At 31.6% G+C, this 23,639-nt stretch overlaps 4 protein-coding genes across 9 annotated transcripts; 2 read left to right on the forward strand and 2 right to left on the reverse strand.

Annotated features, from left to right (window-relative positions):
- Nucleotides 1–512: 512 nt before the first annotated feature.
- Nucleotides 513–8,585, reverse strand: LOC105207724 (ubiquitin carboxyl-terminal hydrolase 20). The gene is made up of 4 exons (XM_011177335.3): nt 7,830–8,585; nt 4,980–6,746; nt 3,619–3,884; nt 513–3,429 (listed from the first exon to the last, which is right to left on the reverse strand). Exons 1-4 carry the CDS (start codon nt 8,246–8,248, stop codon nt 3,125–3,127), a joined length of 2,757 nt encoding a protein of 918 aa, XP_011175637.1. The 5' UTR covers nt 8,249–8,585; the 3' UTR covers nt 513–3,124.
- Nucleotides 8,586–9,165: 580 nt separating this feature from the next.
- LOC105207725 (eukaryotic translation initiation factor 2 subunit 1) lies at nt 9,166–12,714 on the forward strand. The gene is made up of 6 exons (XM_011177336.3): nt 9,166–9,333; nt 9,652–9,895; nt 10,318–10,549; nt 11,082–11,314; nt 11,879–11,994; nt 12,234–12,714. Exons 2-6 carry the CDS (start codon nt 9,658–9,660, stop codon nt 12,456–12,458), a joined length of 1,044 nt encoding a protein of 347 aa, XP_011175638.1. The 5' UTR covers nt 9,166–9,333; nt 9,652–9,657; the 3' UTR covers nt 12,459–12,714.
- Nucleotides 12,715–12,972: 258 nt separating this feature from the next.
- Nucleotides 12,973–14,446, reverse strand: LOC105207727 (40S ribosomal protein S20). The gene is made up of 3 exons (XM_011177337.3): nt 14,110–14,446; nt 13,736–13,841; nt 12,973–13,289 (listed from the first exon to the last, which is right to left on the reverse strand). Exons 1-3 carry the CDS (start codon nt 14,350–14,352, stop codon nt 13,033–13,035), a joined length of 606 nt encoding a protein of 201 aa, XP_011175639.1. The 5' UTR covers nt 14,353–14,446; the 3' UTR covers nt 12,973–13,032.
- A 45-nt stretch (nt 14,447–14,491) lies between these two features.
- LOC105207728 (glutathione synthetase) lies at nt 14,492–23,566 on the forward strand. Of its 6 annotated transcripts, none has more exons than XM_039457353.1 (7): nt 15,013–15,137; nt 15,240–15,354; nt 18,134–18,819; nt 19,719–20,125; nt 20,802–21,191; nt 21,662–21,739; nt 22,006–22,166. In XM_039457353.1, exons 3-7 carry the CDS (start codon nt 18,194–18,196, stop codon nt 22,020–22,022), a joined length of 1,518 nt encoding a protein of 505 aa, XP_039313287.1. In that variant the 5' UTR covers nt 15,013–15,137; nt 15,240–15,354; nt 18,134–18,193; the 3' UTR covers nt 22,023–22,166. The 6 variants fall into 6 exon arrangements, with proteins under 6 accessions (XP_025989835.1, XP_039313287.1, XP_039313284.1 ...); XM_039457350.1 differs by lacking the exon at nt 15,013–15,137 and adding an exon at nt 23,222–23,566 and having other exon boundaries at nt 21,662–21,881; nt 22,006–22,363; XM_039457351.1 differs by lacking the exons at nt 15,013–15,137; nt 15,240–15,354 and adding exons at nt 15,882–16,592; nt 23,222–23,566 and having other exon boundaries at nt 21,662–21,881; nt 22,006–22,363.
- The last annotated feature ends 73 nt before the right edge of the window (nt 23,567–23,639 follow it).

The raw sequence follows: 23,639 nt of genomic DNA on the forward strand, positions 1-23,639 counted from the left end.
TAAATAAACTACGAAAATTATGTTTATAACGTCCCTCTTTTATAAAACAATTTTTACAGTTTATTTACTTTATTTGTTATAATTTTTATGCTGTTATGTATAATACTAAAATTGAAAAAATAAAATTTTTATTTCTCGTATACGTACTGAAAGTATTCAAGAGAATTTATGCAAAATTTCATTGCGATTCTGAACTTGGCAATTATCTGTAAATGAGGTTGTTCTGTAAATAAATAAATAAATTTTGTTTACTTACAGAACAACTAATTTCTGCGTCGCAATGAAACTTTACACAAATCGTGAGTACTTAAAGTACTTGACGTGAGTACTTTAAGTACTTAAAGTACTTAAAGTACTTGATCAAGAAATTTAGATTTTGTGATTATTTCTTAATACATTTCCGTTACAGCATATTTCTACTTCTTAATAAAATAATTTTTGATCCAAGTAGAAAAACATCGCTAACTTTGTTGTATTATTTTCAAGTGCAATAGAATATAGAACATTCTGTCTTTTTTTTTCAAATTTTTTCATTATTTTGAAATTAGGTATAGTACATCCTTAACGTAATGGCGAAAAACTAAGTTGTCTCCACGTATAGAAAAAAGAGTTTACTGATTTATCTCTTTAATGTCATAATTTAATTATAAGAAACAGTTTTAAGAAGCACGTTTTGTTGCTTAAACAAATAATTGCCAAGCTTGACTGTTTCACGTTTGTAAAGGCGAAAAAATTGGACAAATCGTGCGCTACGAGGAATTCTTGTTGGCTCCGTAAATATTACGAAAAGTACATGTACAATAATAAATTTGCTAAATAACAACAATAACAACACAACTGAAAAAAGTGTTTAATTTTAAGATATTAAAATATTATCTTATTTCTGTATCCGTTTTTTCAATGCCCCACAATGTTTAGATTTAAAACGCTAAAACGTTCAAAGCTACCTATAGATATCTTTAACAACTCTAAAGGTTTCAATGTTTTAAATCTAAACACTGTTTAAAACTACAATATTTTTAAGTATTTGAAAAATAAAAACAGAAATAAAACATTAAAAAATTTAAAACATTTTAACATCTTAAAATTAAATCATTTCTTTTTTTGGACGAATTTGCTCCGTTCAAGAACGAAACGTAAAAGTCATTGAAGTTCTTTCGGCGTCATATTTTATGCCGCGTTTGATTCCGTGACTTAGTTGCTGCTAAATCATGCAATTAATTGAACGTTTTCCTTTTAAATAAAATCGATTTGTCAGTCTTCCATATGTTTTATTTTTCTTTCCGGATAAAAGGCTATCACTAACGGAAAAGAAATAATTATGTACATAAATTCGAGAAAGAAGGAGAAAAAAGCCACTTATATTTACGTGCAAGGATGGATATACACACGCGCACATCGGCGAATGTATAAACATCGAAACACATCACAACTATACCGCGCGCAATGTTACGGCCTAGACTTTGGGCAAAAAAATACGAGCTAGAATTTGTATTATAGTATAAATAATATATAGTTGTCTATAACGAATCTTTGTACTGTAACTACGTTTCCCATCACATACAATATTCCCATCGATAAAATTATGTAAAATTCCACGCTGTTGAACGAGGCACAACGCGACTTTACAGAGTCAAAATGATGAACTTAAAAAACAATCGGGATTATTTCACTTTCCAAACCGACGATTTGTACGGAAAAAACTTTCTCTTAGAATTTACCCTTGAAATCGTGGTAATGACAATCACGGATACCAAAGAGATTTATAATTTTGATAAAAATTTAGAGTTTATAATTTTAGTAAAATTTATTTTATAATTTTAGTAAAATTTATTTTATAACTTCAGTAAAATTTAGTAATAACTTTAGTAAAATTTTACTAAAATTGCTATAAGTTTTACTAAAGTTATAGTTGTCTTATTGTCATAATTACGCTGATTACTATGATTTCAAGAGTAAATTTCAAAAGAAAATTCTCTTTGTGTGAAAATAAAAAAAATGTCATATATGTTCGAGTATGGCTGTCTGCACAAGAACCTTCGAAACGCGTAATGTTCTGTTAAAAACTTTTAAACTTAAATCTGTACGTAACAATAAATTTATGTTAACGCACAAAGAAAATCATAACGTAATATTTAACATTACAATACGATGTTCTTTGTGCATTAAATGTTTAATGTTATGTACAAATTGAAAAAAATTATATATGGCTAATTTTTAATATTTTTTTCGTTTTTAAAATCAAGTTGAATATCCTACCATTCACTCTTGCGTTTACTTTAAATGCAAAAGAATTTTTAATTCTGTACAATCAATTCAGAAAAGAGAAATAGGCATAGATATAGGCATAGGTGCGGTGCAGTGCGGGGGTTTGTTCGGGTGGACAAGTTTGCTGTATATGTTGCGTTTGCCTAGGTGGATTGTTGCGCAGTGCTGTATTAAGGATAGGTAAAAGAATAAGTATAGGGAGCACCGATATGTAAAGGTATGGATGAGTGAATGTATAAGGATCAACTATAAACCAAGTCCCTTTCTCAGCTTTGTATGCTAAAGGTAAATAAATTCTATTCTACAACCCATTCAGAGATTTTCGTATTCTGTAATGTACTTAATGTAATATCACTCATTACGCATCTTTTTGTGCAGAGAGTCTTTGGCATTCCTCGATACTTTCCTGTAGCAAACTAAAAAACAAGCATCCTGTCTTCAATTTTTTTTCAGCAAGATAATGATTAATATCTGACAAGAAATACAACTATTCATTTTTCACATAATTTTATATGATTCGAGTACGCTTGAATTTAATACGTGACGCACGCGATATGGTTTTACAAATTTGGTACAAAACTCGCTACTGATATAAAAGTATCCGATTGTCTTTTCACTTTTAAATTGCAAAATAACAGCGATTATTTTATCTTCAAGGTATTGAACTTGAGGTTTCGTTTGTAAAAATCTACTAAGAAAGTGCCAAATCGTTCGAGCGTGAAACTTCGAAAGCGTGGAATTTTGAAAGTAAAATATATAATTTGATTAATTAGAGACTAAACTTAACCAATTAGAGACTAAAGAAAATCAATGGAAATGTTCGTCGGTGAACGAGATTGTGATTCATACGGTTTACTCACTCGCTCACGTCCCTCTGCGTCTGATGGGAATCGCTGCTCGAAATTAGGCTCTCGATCGCGCTATCCTGCTGCGATATTGTCTCCGAGCTCCTGGTCGTACAAAGTTTGTTGGACTTAGCTTCTACGCGATTGCACTTAAGATTCGGGTCTATCAAATTTGGATTCGACGCGGAATGTATAGAAACATTAGGCTGAGCGGGCACCGGTCGTTGACACGAGTGCAGCATTAGCTCTGGTCCACCGCCGTACGTAGTCAGGAAGAATTGCCACAATTCTTCGGGGATCTGGCCATAATCCGAGCCTGCGAGAAAGAATAAAATAAGCATAATATACATGGTATATAAGGTATATGTTTCATAATCGTAATTTACTAACAAATTATCGAAAGATAAATATCGAGAAATAATTATCAAGAAATAATTACAATTTGATAACAAATTATCGAGGGAAAAGGAGACTTATTCGTTCATCGAGCTGTCAGAAAACTCACCAACTTTAAGACTATTTTGTCCATTTTTATTTACAACGATGGAATTATTATCAATTGGTCCTGGTGGCTGTGTCTCCTTGCCTCGGACGAAACTCTGCCATTGTCTCAACCATGCCATAGCCAACGCATAAATAGCTGCAGGATTGTCGATGTTCAATCGTTGGAATAGTTCCATCTCGTACTGTCTGCGTTTTTGTAAGGATTCGTACTTTTCTTCGCAGGTCGGACACTCGTACAGATGCGTACAGGCTGGACCTCCTCCAAAGCTGAGAAAAGAAAAAGGAAATTAGAGATATAAATAAAGAATTTCCTACCATACGAGTTTATTTGATTTTTATGATAAATAAAGATTAAAAAAAGATAAATGTAAAATTTGGAATAAATAATAAATATAACATTCCCGCAAAAACTACAAACAAAGGTTTTTATTTTTTTTAAATAGGTCTCAAAATAGTAAACAAAATCTAAATGTAATTGTTCTTTTACCTACTATATGTCCAGAGAAAATTAATCGTAATGAACGGTATGAGAAATTCTTTTTGTTTTTTGAAAATTTAACTTTGTAGACTTGTTTTGTTTAGGGACTGAATATCAAAATAATTTCATTAACAATTATATACTGATATTGTATATACCTTTGTTTTTGTAACAGCTGTACTTTAAAAACCAATATTCTAATTCCCAGCATTTTATCAGTATTCCTACTATTACATGTAGAACGCATTATTTTATATTTTATATAAGAATTTTCGCACAAATATTTTTTGTTATTTCAAATAATGATTTTATTTATAAACGTGCATTATGCATAGCATATACAGAGCTTACTTCACAACAGAAGTCATAAACGATAAGAGTCATATAATCCTATATTTATTTAGTCTTAAATTTAAACAATAACACTGATATAATTTCGTATAATATAATACTGATATGGAAAGAATATCAACAAATCAATATTTTTTTATAACGTTAAAAAATATATTTATAGTAAAACGATTTTATAGATATTTTATTTTTATATATTTCTACATATTTATATAATATTATTTCTTTTTTATTATTTTTCAAAATATGTATTAAGAATGTATTACAAATAAAATTAATTTCCAACAATATCGATATTTAATAATAGCGGTAAAATACTGAAAAATTAAATGTAAACTAGTATACCAATATTTATACTAATCAGTTTTTATTTCAATTATTCAAAATATAAAACCGAAGAAAAATACTAGTACATTACCAGTATTTTTAATATTATTTTTTATCTTTGATTTGATTTTTGTAACAAACTCTTCAAATATGTATATAAAAACGTAAAAAAGAATTAATGACGTTATCACAGTCGGAAAACTTACGCATTGTATAAATATTCCCAAACTGCCTGTGGTATGGGCATGCTAATCTTGTCGACAAATTGCGCTCTAACAGGAATTACTCCCCCGTGTGGACACAGAAAGTCAGAGTTGTCAATCGGACCAGGCTCAGAAAATGTGTTGAAGCGATTGATCCACTGCCGGGACACGAAGAAATTGAGGTCGGACACTTCGCGGGACGATATCTCCATCAGTTCCATGGTTTTGTCGCGCAGCTGCAATATTTCCGGTGACCATTTCTTGTAGAACAGCACATATGCCTCGCAATGCTTTACCGTTTCCGGCGACACCTCCGTGACACACTGATCGTCGAACTCGTACCACTTGTTGGCGATGGGATTCAGTGCGTAACAAGTGTAGTGGCCACCGCCGGCTGTACCGTGGTGGCAGATGACTGATATTAGATTGTAAGTTGTGACCTTGGATATGCACTCCTTGTGCAAGTAGGGCCTCATGTCGAGGCCCTCTAAGGGGAACGACACGTAGTTGGCGATCTTCGAGCTGAACATGAGTTCGTGGCGAAACCTCTTCAAGTGAATGCACAGTATCTCGGGCAGCTCCAACACCTTGGAGAATTTGATGCCGTTGCGCAGCTTATTGCATTTTTCGCAGCTGTACATGTTGTCGCCTTTGAGCTCGTCGGCGCTAAAAAATGCTGACAGGCAGTCGTGCAGACTGACCACTGGTCCCCAGAACCACGAGCGCATCCACTGCAGAAACCACGACAGCCAGCCCGACTGATTGGTCACGTAAACCACGTCTGAGCACGGGCCAGCCTTCTGCGGCGTCAGTGACCCCTGATGCAGCATGTCGATATGATCTCTGCTCGGAATCGGCAGGGACAGGTCCTGAAAAGTCTCCACCCGAGTGGAGATTCGATCGCACGTCAGGCACTGCACGCTACTCAGAAGCTTGCCGTCGAACGTGTCGCTAATGATGCTGCGTGTCTTCATTTGCTTCTTAGTGCGATGCTTGGCTGGCGAGTTCTGTGGCGAGCGTTGCGGCGGAGCGAACGGCAACGTCGGCTCAACATTCGACTTCTTCATATTCCTGCTCGTAAACTTATTCCGTAGTTTTTCCGTCTGCGACACGCGAGAGTATCGTCTCTTTGTGCCGCGTTCTCCTTCGTCACTCAGAGAGCTCTGTTCACTCACACCTGAGTCACAAGTCTCGTATTCGGCGTCAGACTGACTGGAAGCATTACCGTCGATCTCGGTCTCGTCCTCATCCTCCGAGGACTGGTCCCCCAGTCCCTTTAGTCGTAATTGAACATCCCTGTCGTCCTCGATGTGCTCCTTCAGTTCCTCGTGTAGCTGATCCATGAAACACCGGAGAAATTCCTGCGTGTCGTGTTGATGGTATCCTCTAAACATCGGATGAACCGTCCTAATTCCCGAAAGGATACCATGTGGTACAACGTAACCTCTGGTTTTCTTGTTCCACATATCTCGAATGAGATTCAGGTAGTTCAGACTCAGCCCAGGTTTTCTATCCTTAGACATGTAACTGACCATGTGACCGCAATCCAAGAAAAACTGAGTTAAAGGAGATACATTGGACAGAGCTTGTAGCGCCGCATTCATGTAACACGTATTGCCAATATTCTGCAAGCCTACCAGACCTCTTGGCTTTCCAGAGAAGTCTTTGCTTTCATCCGAGTCTGTACTATCAGGAGAATCCCCGGATCGTTCGTTAAATGTATTACCTTTTTCTGAATTCATTCTGTTTATCGACCAATCTCCATAAAACCTGTTAGCAAAAAAAAAAATACATTAAATACTTCTTTTTACAAAATTGTAATTTCATAATTAATTTCATAATTAATGTTCACCTGGTTACACTGTATTTATTAAGAACAAATTTTACTATAAAAATAAAAATGTGAATCAAATTAATCTAATCTAGGATTCTAGGATTAATCAGTTCTACAGATCATCGAGTTCTACAAATTAGATAACAATTTTTAATTCAATAATTCAATAACAGTTTATTTCAGAATGAGAATTAATGAATAATTATGTGAACATTAGAAATTTTATAAAAACTTATTTTTATCTTATAAAGAATTATTTTAACATTACAAGTGGTATAAAAATTTATTTTTATCTTATAAAGAATAATTTAATGTTAGAAGTCTTATAAAGATTTATATTTGTTTTATAAAAAATGATTTTAACATCAGAAATAAAAAAAACTTATTATTATAAAAAGTTGTTTTAGCATCAAAAGACTTATAAAAATTTAGAAAGACTTGCTTTTGTCTTAGAAAGAATTATTTTAACGGTAAGTCTTGTAAAAATTTATTTTTCCCTTATGTATAAAGAATGATTTCAGCAGTATTATAAAGACTTATTTTCATCTTGTAAAGAATTATTTTAACTTCAAGAGTCTTATAAAGATTTGTTTTGGCATCAGAAGTTTTATGAAGACTTGCTTTTGTTCTAAAAAAAAATTACAAGACAAATTAATTATAGCATTAGAAATCTTCTAAAGACTTATTTTTATATTACAAAGAATTATTTTAGTAAAAATATTGCAAAGATTTATTTCTGTTTCATAAAAAATTACTTTAGCATTGGAAGTTTTGTAAGATTAATTTTTGTTTTATAAAGAATTATTTTAACTTCAGGACTCTATGAATATTTGTTTTAGTCTTATAAAAAGTTCTTTTGGTATCAGAAGTTTTGTAAAGATTAATTTTTGTCTTAAAAAAAATTATTTTAACACACGAATCTTATAAATAATTTGTAATACTAAAAGTAGCATTGCATATAAACACAAAAATCTTTTAAAAACTTGCAGTGACAAAATTATTGTCACACATTTACTTACTTATCAAACATCAACCTGTCCAAACCATCCAGTTTGGACTCGATGCCACCAGGAGCATCCCCGGCAAACTTGTTGCTCATGGTCTTGAACTCCATCTGCGTCGGCGACAACGGGGGTGACGGCACGTGCTTGGCAATGGCCTCGCTCTTGCAGGCGTAACACCAGATTCTGTTGGTGGACAGATTCATGTGAGCGCAGTGGGTTGGAAAGTTCTGATTGTGGATGGTGCTGTGGTCGAGGTGCGTCTCCGCGCAACCGACCCAACGGCAATCGGGGAACAAGCAGAGCCAGAGATTGGGCCCCGGGGTGTCGCAGTCGCTGCACTTGGCGAAGCGCTCCTCTCGAGCCATCACTGCCTCGATGAAGGCGAGATCGCCGCGGTTGGCCAGATGCGGGCAATTCCTTACGACCAGCGGCATTTTTTTCCTCCTCTTTCCCAGGAAGGTGGACACCGTCGTTCCTTCTGTAACAGGTGACGAACTGTATGCGTGTGTCGACGAAGCACGTTCTCCTCCGAGCGCGGAGTGACGTTTTCTCGGTCGTCCTTGCTCTCGCGTGCGACAGTCCGGGATTCTCAATCCGGACTACGCGCGGTTCGTGACAACACGTGTCACTGTCATCGTCGTCGCGCTTTCCCCGTCGTTGTTGACCATCATTAACTGTCGCGCTGTCCTCTAACCTGATCGTAACATATCGCGCGCCGTGGCCGTGAGCAACAGTGACCAACGGTATCGGCCGTCGGACGGTCGGGCGGTATCGCGCAATTCACGCACGAAAACGATTGTCATTGGAGCAATGTATGTACATATCCCATGTAAACGAACCATTAAGGCCTGTCCAAACGGATCCCTATATAGCCCAATATAGCAATCAAACAGCTGCTACAAAGTTTATTCTTTTCAACTTTTCAGTTTCTTGCATAGTTTATAGGTCTGTTTGCGTTGCTTGAAATAGCCAAAAATTCTTGCACTTGAAACGATATAAATTTGAACGTAAAAAAAAAGTAAAAAAGAAGATAAATTATGCAAAAAAATGCAGTTAAAAAGAACAGACCATCGATTCGGAGTCATATGACTCTGCAAATTGAATACGCTATTAATTATCTATTGAATTGATTGGCTCATTAGCATGCATAAGAAAACGAACCAATCAATTTCAATAATTTGGAGAGCGGACAAGTTCAGCAAGGGAGTGTCTCGTTTGACCACAGCCATTCATAGCGGTCGGGGCATAGAGTTTTTCCACTGTTCGAGCACTGTGAGTGGCTAGTAATCAATCGCAACGTGGTCAAAAGACTCCCACCAGTTCCACCCCTTGAGCAATGTCCCTCTATGAAACAAGTAACTTAAGACGACGTCACAAAGAGGTTAGATTTCTTCTTCAACGCGTTTCAGAATTGGAGTGGTTTAGGGTTGTACATGGATTACTGACAAGTTTCGTGTGATTTTTTTACAGTTCCGAACTTGGTACCGTTCAAACATATAAAAGGAAAGTTTGTCTTCGTGTGAGTATAAATTTATTTAGGTGATATCTTTTTTTAACTTTCCAGAACATACTAACCTAGAAGTTAACCTAACATTCTCAGTTTTTCGAATAACGTCTTGACTGAAAAAATTTGGTATTTCTTACAATTGTCAACAATTGTATGTGTGTATAATTATATATGATATGATATATATATAATTACATAAAAATAATAAATAAAAAATTAGATTTATTGAAAATAAATATGAACCAAACAGCATAAAAGTACATTTATTTTTGCCAACTATCATTTTTTGTATCTTATGTTACTGTATTATGCATTTTTATGTGTTTTCAGTGAAACATGGTACTGTCGTGTCGATTTTATAAAGAAAAGTATCCAGAGGTGGAGGATGTTGTAATGGTGAATGTACGCAGCATAGCTGAAATGGGTGCATATGTGCATCTATTGGAATACAACAATATTGAAGGCATGATTCTGCTCTCTGAGCTCTCCAGGAGACGTATTAGGTCTATTAATAAACTTATCCGGGTAGGCAAAACGGAGCCGGTTGTCGTTATTCGTGTAGATAAGGAGAAAGGTAACTGGACATACACATTATTAATTTATATATTTCGCGATGTTCATAATGAAAATAAAAATTAAATGGCTTATAAAAATCAATAAAATATGTGAATATAAAAGATCAATGAAACAAAAGATTAATCTGTTTTTCTGTAGGTTTTATTTTGTATCATATATAATCTGTACTTTGGTGCTACAAGGACCAATGAATTTTTAAATTATCTGAAACTTTGTACAATAATAGTGGCTCTCATTTAGAGTTCATTAGTGTATATAACTCAAATTTGGCAATTTTGGATATTGGTCTTTTTAGCACCAAGGTACACACACGCACACCCACACATATAGTTTTATTAAATTATATGTTAATTTTTACTCATTTTTTTACTTTTGACATGCATGCCTTTTGTGACAAAATATATAAATTATGGTTTCTAGGTTATATTGATCTGAGTAAGCGACGTGTATCTGCTGAAGATGTGGAAAAGTGTACGGAGAGATACGCTAAAGCTAAAGCTGTTAACTCAATTTTAAGACACGTGGCAGAACTGCTGCATTATGACAACGATGAGCAATTGGAAGAACTTTATCAAAAAACAGCCTGGTATTTTGAAGAAAAATACAAGAAACAGAAGGCGTCCGCCTATGATTTTTTCAAACAATCAGTATTGTAAGTAAAATCGAATTGCGTTATACAAAGAGAGCATTATACATAATATTTAGGATGATTCTTAAGTACTCTAAACAATGTTAAAAAGTGATTTTTTATGTTAATTCAAGACAAAAACTATGTATTATTAAGCTACAATGGCTTAATTTCAAAGATACAGAATGTTAAGGTTGAAGAAAAATTTGTTTTTTTAAAAAAATTTCCTAAAAATTATTTGTGTTATTTTAATGAAACTTTGTGTATATTTCAAGAATGTAAAGACTTATTTTTTGAGGCTATGCGTTATTTTTTTTTTATTTAATTAGTGACGAACCTAAGAATAAACAGATTTTTTTATAAAAACACTATGTTATTAATTTTTTCAAGTTTCACAATTTTTTATGGTAAGTGGAATAAATCAACATAAAGAAAATCTCTTAATAAGTTGGCTGGTTTTTGAAAATTTTTTTGTAATAAAGATTTAAGAATCATTTTGTATATTCAAATTTATTTGAAAATACAGGAATATACTTGTGAATGTGACCAATTTTAGGGATCCCTCCATTTTAGCAGAGTGTGGTCTGGATGAGCATACAAAAGAAGTATTGCTAAATAATATCAAGCGAAAACTCACTTCGCAAGCGGTCAAAATTCGAGCGGATGTAGAAGTGGCTTGCTATGGCTATGAAGGAATCGATGCTGTAAAAACTGCGCTGAAGGCTGGCTTAGCTCTTTCCACTGATGAACTTCCTATAAAAATTAACTTAATTGCTCCTCCATTATACGGTATGTTTACCTTTTAAATCAATTGCATATGTATTAAATCAATAAATGTTATATTTTATGCGATAATTATTATACAGAAGAAAAGAATATTTTTATTTTGACAGTATCTTTATTTTTGAAATGTTAAATATTGAAACAAGATTATGTAACATTAAACAGACAATTTATTTACGAAGAAATTTTGTATAGTTTTATCAGGAAAAATATTATTCTCATTGTTTAATAGTAATGTTAATGACTTGACGGAAAAAAATATTGATAAAAAATAATATCTACTAACAATATCAAGATTTAAAATTTTTTAAATACTATTATTATTAAAACAATTATTTGTACTTTTTAAATGACTATCATAATCATAAAATAAAAATATATTTTGTTGAAACTTAAGAGTATTTAATTCTTTAAAGAAGATTAAATTATATTTAAGCAGGATTATCATTATTTCATATATATATATATATATATATATATATATATATATATAAGAATAAAATGTGCTTATATATGAAACATTGTTAAATAGAATATATTAGTTTTAATTTAATACTGACGTTTTTGCAGTCATGACGACATCTACTCCAGAAAAACAGGATGGTTTAAAAGCGCTAAGCGATGCGATCGAAGTCATACAAAATAAGATAACGTCACTTGGAGGTGTATTCCAAGTTCAAATGGCGGTAAGTTTGATGGAGAAGTAGAGCAGGGTATTAATTAAAAAGTTTAATAATAAAGTTAAAAGTTAATAACTTTTAACTTCACCTAGTTATTTTTTAAATATAGAAGTTAATAAACTTATTAACTTCTTTCCTAAATTAAAAATTTATCTATGTAAAGGTTTTATATTTTTATTTATTTATTTGCTCTGACCACTTTATTATATTATATAAATTACCGTTTTTTTTTTCTGTAATATTAGCCAAAAGTTGTTACTGCGACGGACGAAGCAGAATTGGCGCGACAGATGGAACGTGCAGAGCTCGAAAATGCGGAGGTCGCTGGTGATGATGAAGAAGACGTGGAGGGGCTAGAAGGCGATTTTAGCAGTGGTGAAGGAACTGATCCCATCAGCAAAGGTATCGAACAGAATGGCAAAGCTGTAGACCATAACGACAAGGAAGATCTGTCCGATGAAGATAATTGAATATTTACATATATATAAATAAATATATATATGTATATATGAGCGTGTGAAAAAAATACACATTCGATTTGAACTAATCGATATCGCATGTATTTTTAATTACAGCTAGATTTGATAGAATATTCTACTGCCTTGTCGGATGTCAGTACGATTTTTCAATAAATATGAAAATAAAAGATGTAAAAATCAATCACTGTAATATTTTATAGAAATTTTCTATTGATTTGAATAAACGATCTCAAGACAGGTGTCTTCATTTTTGACGTTTAAGAGAATTCCAAATATTATTCAAATTATTCATTTTATCCAAGTTGTAATATAATAATTATTCAATTAAATAATTATTAAATCATAATCCAATAATCAAAGTTCATAATATATTCAATATTATTCATTACTAGTTGTGCATTTGATTTAGACTATCAAATCATAAAACGCAAAGGAAAATATGTAGTCGTTAACATCAAAATGTGCATCAAACTTGGTCATATTTATAAAAGATATTTGATAGACATTCTAAGTTTTTAAATATTTTTATTAAAATTTTGTCGTTTTAATGACACTGTTTATTAATTCATTCATTAGCAATTGTTACTTCGACTTCTACTCCAGGTTCGATAGAAATGCTCGTGATTTGCTTCACGATCTCCGATGGTGAATACAAATCGATCACTCTCTTGTGAATTCGCATCTGGAAGCGATCCCAAGTCTTTGAACCTTCTCCACAGGGCGTTTTGCGAGTTGTTATTCTCAGGATCTTTGTGGGCATGCGAACAGGTCCTTTGACCTTTAATTTCTGTTTTTTAGCTCCATTGATCAATTCCGCACATACTAAAACATAAAGAAGTCAAATCGAGTTATGGCATTACAAACTATGAAAATTTATACAATATGATACAATCATTTATACAGGATTGGGTAGGAAATTCTAGTTGAAAAAGACTATGGTAAATTTTAGTTTTTATTGTCTCAGACTTTATCTAACGGAATAAATTAGTAATAACTGTAAAAATGACTAATATATAACACTAAAATATGTTTATATAAACTTTCTACAAAAAGATGTTTTTGTTTTAAATAGTAAATCATATTAATCATAAATCATATCACTATAGTTAAAAAAAAAATAACAATCAGGTAACAAATTAATAATAACTTTACAATAATAGTCTCTAATTCTAATTTGTAAAATATTGTTTTGAAACAAATTTGGAGATACAAGTGTTGCTTGTAATTTTACAGTTTCTCAAGATAAATGCTATTATGAGTTTATTCACCTTTTTCAAGAGAACGAACATTGCGCGACGTGAGCGTGATTCTAATTCGATGAATGGGAGTGACTTCCTGTCCTGGTTTCTCAGGATTGTCGACCTTAGTCGTTGCCTGAAAAAAAAAAAACAAAAAGCACATATAAACATTATAAACACATACATACAAAATATACAAAATATTTGCAATAACATTAATAAGAATGTTTTTTTATTAAATTCATTGTAAATATTTTACATGAATATTTGTTCGGATTTTGCGTTCTAATCGGCTGACGCCTAACCTAAATCAATATTCGACGTGATTCGTACGGTACGAATACATCGTTACTACGACAGAAATAATTTTCTAATTAGTAATCAATGTTACTTGAATCACTTACCATGGTTGATTTTTCGTACTGGTCGAGATAACCAATTTGTACAAAGCAAAACTGATCAGCGCTGAACCAGTACGCCAATACCGTTCCACGTGCAAAGCACAAGAGAAGCTGAGAATTGTAGTTTCCGGTCAGTACAAAATTGTTTGATCCGAGGTGCGTTCCAAAATTCAACTCGTCGGATAGAGCAACTTTGAATGACCAATCAGGATGAAGAAATCTTGAGATTTCTTGAAATTTCTTCATTCTGATTGGTCACTCGAAATTATTTTATCCGACGAGTAGAATTATGGACCGTACCCCCTGAAGTAGAGAAAAAAACAAACCCACTTTTTCGGAACGCAGCATAGAAATTTGTCTCCGATAGATGTCTCCATAGTCTTCTCTGCCGGCTATTAAAAAAAAAAAAAAAAATGATGAAACGTTCGTGTTTGGTTACATGATGTAAATGCATGTAAACGTGAAAATATGTTTGATAATACGAGATACGACTAGTAGTAATATTGGCTTACAAAAACATTACTCAATAGTGAACAAACTTTTACCAGATGACGAGGCTCGTGCGTACGTTATAAACGTTGACGCAAGTTTCCTTTCGTTTAAAGACCCAAGAGGTATTTGCACAATACGTATTATTTGTATACGCAAAGATAGCGTAAATAGAGTAAAAGTATACCGTAATAGGTATACTTTTAACAATAAAACCTAGTAAAATGAATCTCGCAATGATTCAAAGGCTTGTGATATCGAGCTGCAGAGATAAAATTAATATTGACGTGCACCGAAGGATCGTACAGAACTTGAATATTTTGCGAGGAAGGACAGCTGTGATAAAGGCGAGCTTGCCCGTGTATCATGTGTGGACAATTCACAAGAGACTTTTTCATGATTCTGCAACTTGTTTGGAGAAAATCAATCCAAAGGAAAATGGGATTGACATCATAAATAATATATCTACATTCAAAATCAAAAAGACACCATCTAGAAGAAGCAGAGTCATAATACACAATGACAAGAATCCAAAGCCTAACGTAAGTTTGTTATATAATGAAATGGAATATAATACAATCTATTTACTTAATGAAAAAAAGAAAAAGAAAGAAGAGATATGCATGAGTAAATTTTTTTACTAGACATGGACTGTGAAAGCCTTGGCCACTGCTGAAGAATATAATTTGGAAACTCTGGCTTATGGCTTATTGGATCAACAGTTGTATATTCCTAGTAAAATATCTCTATCAACCAATCGTAAGTATTCTTTAATTTAATAATGAATGCAATTAGTTGAACACACTGATGCGTACTGATGTACAGTAAATCATTGTATCGATTATTGAATCGATGTATGTAAAGCTGTATATTTAAGGATAAATTACTCATTTTTAAAATAATGAAAAAATTATTAAAAAATTACAAATTCTACATCATATTTAAAAGTAATATAAAAAAAAATTGGTGAGTGATCTTGTATCTGGATCAACAATTATTTCAATAAAAAATAAAAAATATTCTCTAATGGAAATGTATTAAAAAATAATGACAAAACATGAATCACCTTGTATTTATTTAATCGTAAAAAATTTATAAACTTAAATTTTAACGAAATATTTTCTATTTTTATTTCAATATTATAATAATCATCTTAATTGTTGTTTTGATAATAATAGTATTTAAAAAATTGTTACTTTTGGTTTAAAGATATATTGTGATTTTTATCTGATATTTTTCCTCTCAACTAGTGAAAAGTATTATTGAAATATATATGAATTTGAATATGAATGAGTATTTGAATGAATCTTTTTCTTGATGAAATTACACAAAATTTCTTCATATAAGTAAATTATGTTTAACTATTTCGAAAATTAAGATGTTTTCAAAATAAGAATGTTTTTTTCTACGTGTACAATGGCTGTAATGCGCATTTGTTCATCCAACACTGAATTCATTAGAATTGAAATTTTTAGACATTTAACGTTTTTCTGAAGTAATATCAATGTACGTGCGATTGTGGGAGATTTTGCAAACTGTCGTAATTGCTCAAAGTCAACATGAGTTTTTGCGCAGTATCGAGTGTATAATTGCTTTTTCAAGTTTACACACATCGTTTTGTTTGATCTATTTATCTCGATAACGAGCGGAGTTACTCAGCCACGAAGCTGCGGTGATGATTGTAACACACAAACAAGATTTGATTTAGTGCTCTCGCTGCGCTAACTTCTTAAGCGGCTGTCATCGTGGAGATCGCGTATTTTGACTATGTGTGTTGAGGAGTTAATAGTGTAATATTAAATTTGTAATTTGTATAAAATTATGTAATAGCTTTGTAGCGCGCGCTTGTTTTGTCTAGTGTTTATTTAACAAATCGAAATAGGAAACAATATATCAATCCAAATTGGATTGGCATTGTTTCGTTAATCATTTTACGAGTTTTGTACTTCCGATGAGCTAGATCCATGTATTGCTGATAGATATTTATATGCCATTTGGTTTGTATTATTTCTTTTTAGTACATTCTCAAATTTAAACAAAATTGAAATTTAAGATTTTTTTGCAATTGTAAAATTAAGGATTGTAAAATTTAATTAACATTAAAAGGTATAATAAAATAAATTTATTTCAAAGTTGCGTTAAAAAATTCTGGTGATGGGAATAAATTATTGCTTGCGAACCAGAGTTAATAACTTTGAGCGAGTCTCATCAATTCCAATTGGCTTAATTGGTCAATTTAGGAAAAGCCAATTACAAAACTTAAAATTAATCATATTATCTTGTTTTTTTTTTGCAAATTATAATTTATTTACTTAAAGTATAAATTACTAATTAAGTAATTCTTTTATTAAAATGATTCCAAATTAGATTAGAAGCGATTAGTTTTAAGTTTTCTTTTTGCATTTGGCTAGTGTTAAATTTAATCAATTGATCGATCTTATCGGAGATAAGACTGTTTCTTTGTTTGAAAAAGTAGAAATTAATTGAAATCATCAATCGGTATCAGTCACTACAAGTTGCCTACAAGATTGGTTACATTACATAGATATTACGTGCTTACATAGGTAGATATTTGATAATTTTGTCTCAAGGTTAATTGACACATCTGATGTATTCGTTTTATTAACGTGGCTAACTACGCGAGGTTCAATCAATTCACAAAATGATAAAATAAAGAAACAGTCAAATATAATTTCCTTACGTGTCAAAAAAATATAAATAAAGTAGTTATACTTTTTACTATAAATTTTTATATTTTTTATTATGAAGAGTGCCTTGTCTTTGTGCGAGTGAATTGCAGGTATATTATTCACTGATGTAACAAGGTCCATATTTCACGAAGTGATGTCGCTAAAGACGAATTCTGATGCTTTAATTGCAATTAAAAAACAAAATAATAAGTACTCTACACCTAGAAACTTAATCATTTCAAGAAATGATACAGTAAACTAGGAATAATTAAATAATAGTGAAGTGATTGTTGTAATTTTACTACAAATTTCCAAATCTTTTGTTCTAAAGAATTCCTTGTCTTTCTACAAGCCAAGAATTACCAAATTAAACATTGAGTTTATTTATTGATATAATTTAACATACTTTGTAAAGAGATATCGCCAAACATAAATTCTGATGCTTTGATTGCAATGAAAAGAATAAAACAATAACAGTGTATTCTGTACTTAGAAATTATAAATGATTGATTATTTCATGAAATGATATAATAAACTAGGAATAATCAAATATGACGTCACGTATAGTGACGTGATTGTTTTAATTTTCACTACAAATTTCCATGGCTTTCGTTGTGAAGAATGCCTTGTTTTCGTGCAATAATTGCTTGAATAAATATTGAGTTTTTTGATACAATGTAACGTATTTCACGAAGAGATATCACCAAACACGAATTCTGTTATCAAAATAAACTTTGAGTTTATTTATTGATATAACATGATATATTTCATGAAGAGATAAACACGAATTCTGATGCTTTAATCTGAAATAAGAAAAAACAATAATAACAGTGTACTCTGTACCTTAGAAATTAAAAGCTTGAAGCAGAATTCAGCTTGGAAGAACAAAGGGAGACAAACCAGCGACAATGAAGCTACCAATCTCGCTTGATTTGCCAAAGGAAGAATTGGAGGAATTGATTGACAAAGCAAAAGATTGGGCGCTCATGAACGGGATGTGCTTGAGATCGAAAAAAAACTTTGACAGAGATGTCTTGCAATTTGCACCGTTCACACTTTTTCCTTCACCATTTCCTCGAGAGGAGTTTCGTAACGCCTGTGACATACAGATCATTTTGAATGTGCTCATACATAGAGTAGCTCACGATTACGATTTCTTGAAGGATACCTTGCAAGAGACAGTAAAGGTGGACGATTTTACTAGAAACTTGTTCAATATCTATGAAATTGTTCACAAGGCGGGGGCTACGCAGAAAGTATCTCTCGGCTTGTTACGCTCGGATCTAATGTTAGAAACGAGTTGCCCCAAGAGAGACATTAAAACGCTTAAGTCTCATTGTTGCTGGAAGCAAGTCGAGATAAACACAATCGCCTCTGGATTCGGCTGGCTAGGACCTGCGTCTACGCAGTTACACAAGTTTGTCCTGCGAGAACTCGGCTACGCGGCCGAGCTGGAGAATCTTCCTGAAAACAATGCTCTACAAACGCTATGTTCGGGTTTGATACAAGCATGGCATTTGTACGGAGATTCACAGTACGTTCGTAATTTCTATAGATTTATTTTTATAATTTATATTTTTTATAAATTTGTTTTATAATATATCATTATTTATTTGATACAGTCATGTCGAAAGTTGTTAGTTGTTAGGCATCCTTGAAATAAATCTCATTACGCACATAATGGTGTTAGAAGAAATTTTGCTGTTTTCCATAGAGAAAATTTTTAAAAATCAATGTTTCACAAAATAAATTTTCTTAGTAGAATAATTTTTCGTATCACACGGTTAAAGCAAGCAAGGTTGTGGTTTGAAAAAGATCTCTTACACAGAAAAAACAGTATCACCTATTAATATCAAATTAAAATTAATATAAAATGAAGAGGTAACGGCTCCAACGAATAAATCAATTGATGAATATAATTGCCAATGCAAAATGCGAGTCTCCAGTTATTATTATATAAAAGATAGTAATATAAAAAAGAAGAAACAACTTTTTTATATAGATTAAAATAAATTGTATTAATGAAGTATACAGACGTTTTGATCCTGGGTTTGGATCATCTTCAGTGTGAAAGAGTAAATGTATTGACTTTATATTTCGTCTCAAAAGATAATTTTGGTTGTGAAACTCTAACTCTTTCTGTAAAAAATTGAAAGAAAATTTACCAAAAATAAAATTAATATTTTAGAAGTCATGAATGAGGCAATAAGAAAATATTAAATAGTGATAGTAAATGAAGGTTTTCAATTATAATTTTGGTTGTATTTATTTTTATAAAGATGTTGAGATACAAAATGTTGAGAGACAAAAATCAGGGTGTCTAACAATTTTGGAATGGCTGCATATCGGTTGCTGTTTATTTTATGTGATCTCTATCGTTTGAATAAGATCATATTTCGATTTTCTTATACTTAAAGACATGATTGTTTGCAGAGCAGTCATTTTGTTCGTTATCGAAGATGTTACATATAACATTTGTGATCAACGTTTTCACGAGTACGAAATACGCAAGCAGAATCCAAATATAAAAGTAATTCGAAGAAATCTGACGCAATTAGCGACTACCGCGAGACTGGGTTCCGGTATGGAGCTAGTGATTAATAATTACGTCGTGGCGGTAGTTTACTATAGATGCGGTTACGAGCCCGGTCAGTATTACACCCAAAAAGAATGGGATGCGAGATTGTTGATAGAGAGGTCGTTGGCGATCAAATGTCCGAGCATTCAATATCACTTGGCTGGTACAAAGAAAGTTCAACAAACTCTCGCAAAGCCTGGCATGGTGGCACGTTTTTTAAAAGATGAGAAAGCGGCAGCAAAAGTCAAGGAAGTATTCACTGGTAAGTGATTGCCTTTGTATATTACAATAATTTTTTACAGAAAGATGATATTTGCTAATGCAACAGGTAATAATAGTCTTTACTTAATTGCATGTGATTATATGAACAAAAAAAAATATATATATATATAAATTACATAAAATAATAATGAGCCACAAACCAAGCAAGATTTTAATGCTATAAATAATATGACAAATATTTTAAATATAAAATATCAATGTTTCAGCCTCCATTAAGCTTTCTTTAGTGTTAATTATAAAAATATCAATTGTTAATTAAATATAACGATAAATCAATAATAATATGTTAAAAGTACATAAAAAATATAAAATAAAAAGTATGCTGAAGTCTCTCACAAACATTACGAATTGAATCATTTTTGAATCTACTGCAGTTTTTATAAAAATATTAATTTCGTCTTCAAACTTAGACAAGTAGGAGTTGAAATCATATCCTTCGTAAAGACAACTACTGATGAATTTTATATACAGAGTTACATAAGATGCATCAATTATGATCTTTTCTCTCAAAATATGAAAATCTTCATTAACAAAAATTAAGAAAAAACCAGCACAATCCAAATATTATAATTCTTAATATTAATGACAATTCTTAATGTTCAAGTTTCAAAAATTGTTTTTAAACAATGTGTTTAAAAAATGATTTTTTATTTTAGGCCTTTATCCATTAGACTTTGACGAATATGGGAACGCCGCCATAGAGATGGGTATTTCGGATCCTCAACGCTTTGTATTAAAGCCGCAAAGAGAAGGTGGTTGTAACAACTTATATGGGACAGCCATCAAAGATTTTTTGGAATCTGTGAAATCCGAACAGAATCGAGTAGCCTGGATTCTTATGGATCGGATTAATCCACCAGTGCACAGAAATTATGTTGTGAAATATGGAAATACGAATTTAGAGACGAAAGAGTTGGTTTCGGAGTTAGGCATATTTGGCGTTATCATTGGAGATGAGAAGACTATTATGGTGAACAAACAAGCTGGCCACATGTTAAGAACAAAATTATCCACCGACAATGAAGGCGGTGTGGCGACTGGACTAGGTGCTTGCGACAGTCCGTTTTTAATCGACTGATACCGATACTAAAATTAATTATACAATACAAACTAATCCTAATTATAATTATTAAAATTAATTATATTATAAAAATAATATTCGTTATGCAACTACTGTATTATGATATCATTCCAACTATGTATTATGATATCATTCCTTTTTCAAAGCAATATTTTATCATGAGTTTGATATTTAATTGATATATCACTTAAATGTTTATACATATATGTTTATGTGATATTAAATTCATGTATTATTTATATTGTTTTTTACATAAAATGTTCATGTGAATGTATTTATATACATATATACAAATATATGTATAAATATAATTGAAATTAAATGCATTTATCAATAAGAACTTTCGTTCCATCATTAAAACAAGCAGGTCCTCTTCCTTCCAAATCATAAAGTCAATTAAAATTTGTTTTGTATCTTGAATTGCTTTCTTTGCAGCCTTACCTGATGTCATACATGCGGTGGCCAAGTATGAAGTAGGACACGAACCACGAGAGATCTTTTTCTTCCGAGAAGGTAGCATTGTCATGTGGAATATTTCCGATCTCGAATGCGGCAACTTGTTACAATTTTTGAGACGTTACGAACTAAATCGTTACATGGAAGAGCTGGTTCATACCGAAAGCGAGTTAATGAATTATACTTATGCGGATTCCGGGTATCTTTACTTTCTTTTCGTTATCAAATGCTTCCACGTTTACAGATTCCACGTGTGAAATAAATTTTAAAAAATTTAGACAATTTCAAGATTTAAAAAAATATTAATTTTTGAAATTTAATAGGAAAAAGAGCCATTTAAAAGATGGTGATATTATCCTGGTGCAGGAAGCTAGTAATTTGGATAAGTATACGTTTTCCAATGCCATGGCACAGTCCGTCAAGCTAGGCATATGGGAGGCGTCGTTAAATCGCTATGTCGATTCAATTGAGTTCGTCACGGAGGACCTAAAAGCTGGCAAGAAGATTCTGATGACGCAACACCAAGTATTGAGGAAACAGGGCGAATTGTTCGCTCTTAGACATCGAATTAATCTAAGGTCGGATCTGTTAGATACACCCGATTTCTATTGGGAACGAGACGATTTAGAAAACTTGTATCAACGAATCTGCAGTTATTTTAACATCGCAAAACGCACGAAAGTAAGTATTTAACATACATTTTGTGTAAAATTAAGAAGTAACTTGTTACTTTTACCCAAGTCACAGTTACTTATCTTTTTTTAGTAGCTTAAATTTCTTTCCTGTCCATTTATTTATAACTTTGTTAATTTAGTTACGTTTTTTAGTAATTAATAACTAATTTAGTTATTCGTACAGTTACTTAATAATTATTTCAAACTTTTTCGTTAACGTGGAGTGCATTCAGTAGAATGAAATACAATTTAAATTATCTGTGAAAATGGCTATCAATAATAAAGCACACATCAATAATAAAACTGATACTTTTTAAAATTAAACTCGAACTATTGATGGTTTACAATGATTTTATCACGAACTCACGTTTGGCAAACTTTTTAGCTAAAAAATATTGATTCCATATTTTTTATTCCAAGTGTGTATATATATATATATATATATATATATATATATATATAATTATAAATTATTATTTCACACATACAATTAATATTAAATATATTTCAAGTTTTTAAAGTTTTTTATTATATACAAAATAATTTTGCATATAACCGAATGTGTTTAGCATATCAAATTAAATTTAATAATGTTAGAAATATAAAATTTCTATTTTTTAAATGGCAATGTATAAACGTTACAAGAAATTAATATAAAAGTGAAAAATAATACGTTGCTTTTTTTAATAATTATAACTGTAACATGTTACTTTTCAGAATCGATAATTTATAATGCTAAATTAGTTACTTTTTGAGAAAAAAGAAAACGCTAATTCTTTCTACAAAGTAACTTTTCCAATCTTTAGTGTTATTTCATGTATGACATTTATATTAATTTTTATATGATATATACTTGTATGTGCAGGTGATGAATGAGAGATTAAATCATTGCCTGGAGCTGGTGAGCATTTTATCATCGCATTTGAGTGATCGTCATCATGTTCGTTTAGAGTGGATGATTATCATACTTATTATGGTAGAAGTTGCTTTCGAGGTTTTGCATTACATCGATCGATATCTTGTCAAATAACGGTCTAGTAATAATAAGTAATACGTTTTATTTTTATTATATATAAATTTATATTTATATTCTATTGTATACAAAAACCAGATGATATAGATGTACTATTGTATATATATTTTTTAAGAGGATTCTAAATATTGATTGTATTACAGAATAAATTAATTTTCGAATTGGTTTACGAACAGATCACAAAATTCTTTTGTAGAACAAAAGTACGTACAAAAAAAACCGGATAGAATAAATTTTACGAGAAAATTGA

The sequence above is a fragment of the Solenopsis invicta genome, chromosome 14, assembly GCF_016802725.1.
Source record: "Solenopsis invicta isolate M01_SB chromosome 14, UNIL_Sinv_3.0, whole genome shotgun sequence".
Classification (NCBI taxonomy): domain Eukaryota; kingdom Metazoa; phylum Arthropoda; class Insecta; order Hymenoptera; family Formicidae; genus Solenopsis; species Solenopsis invicta.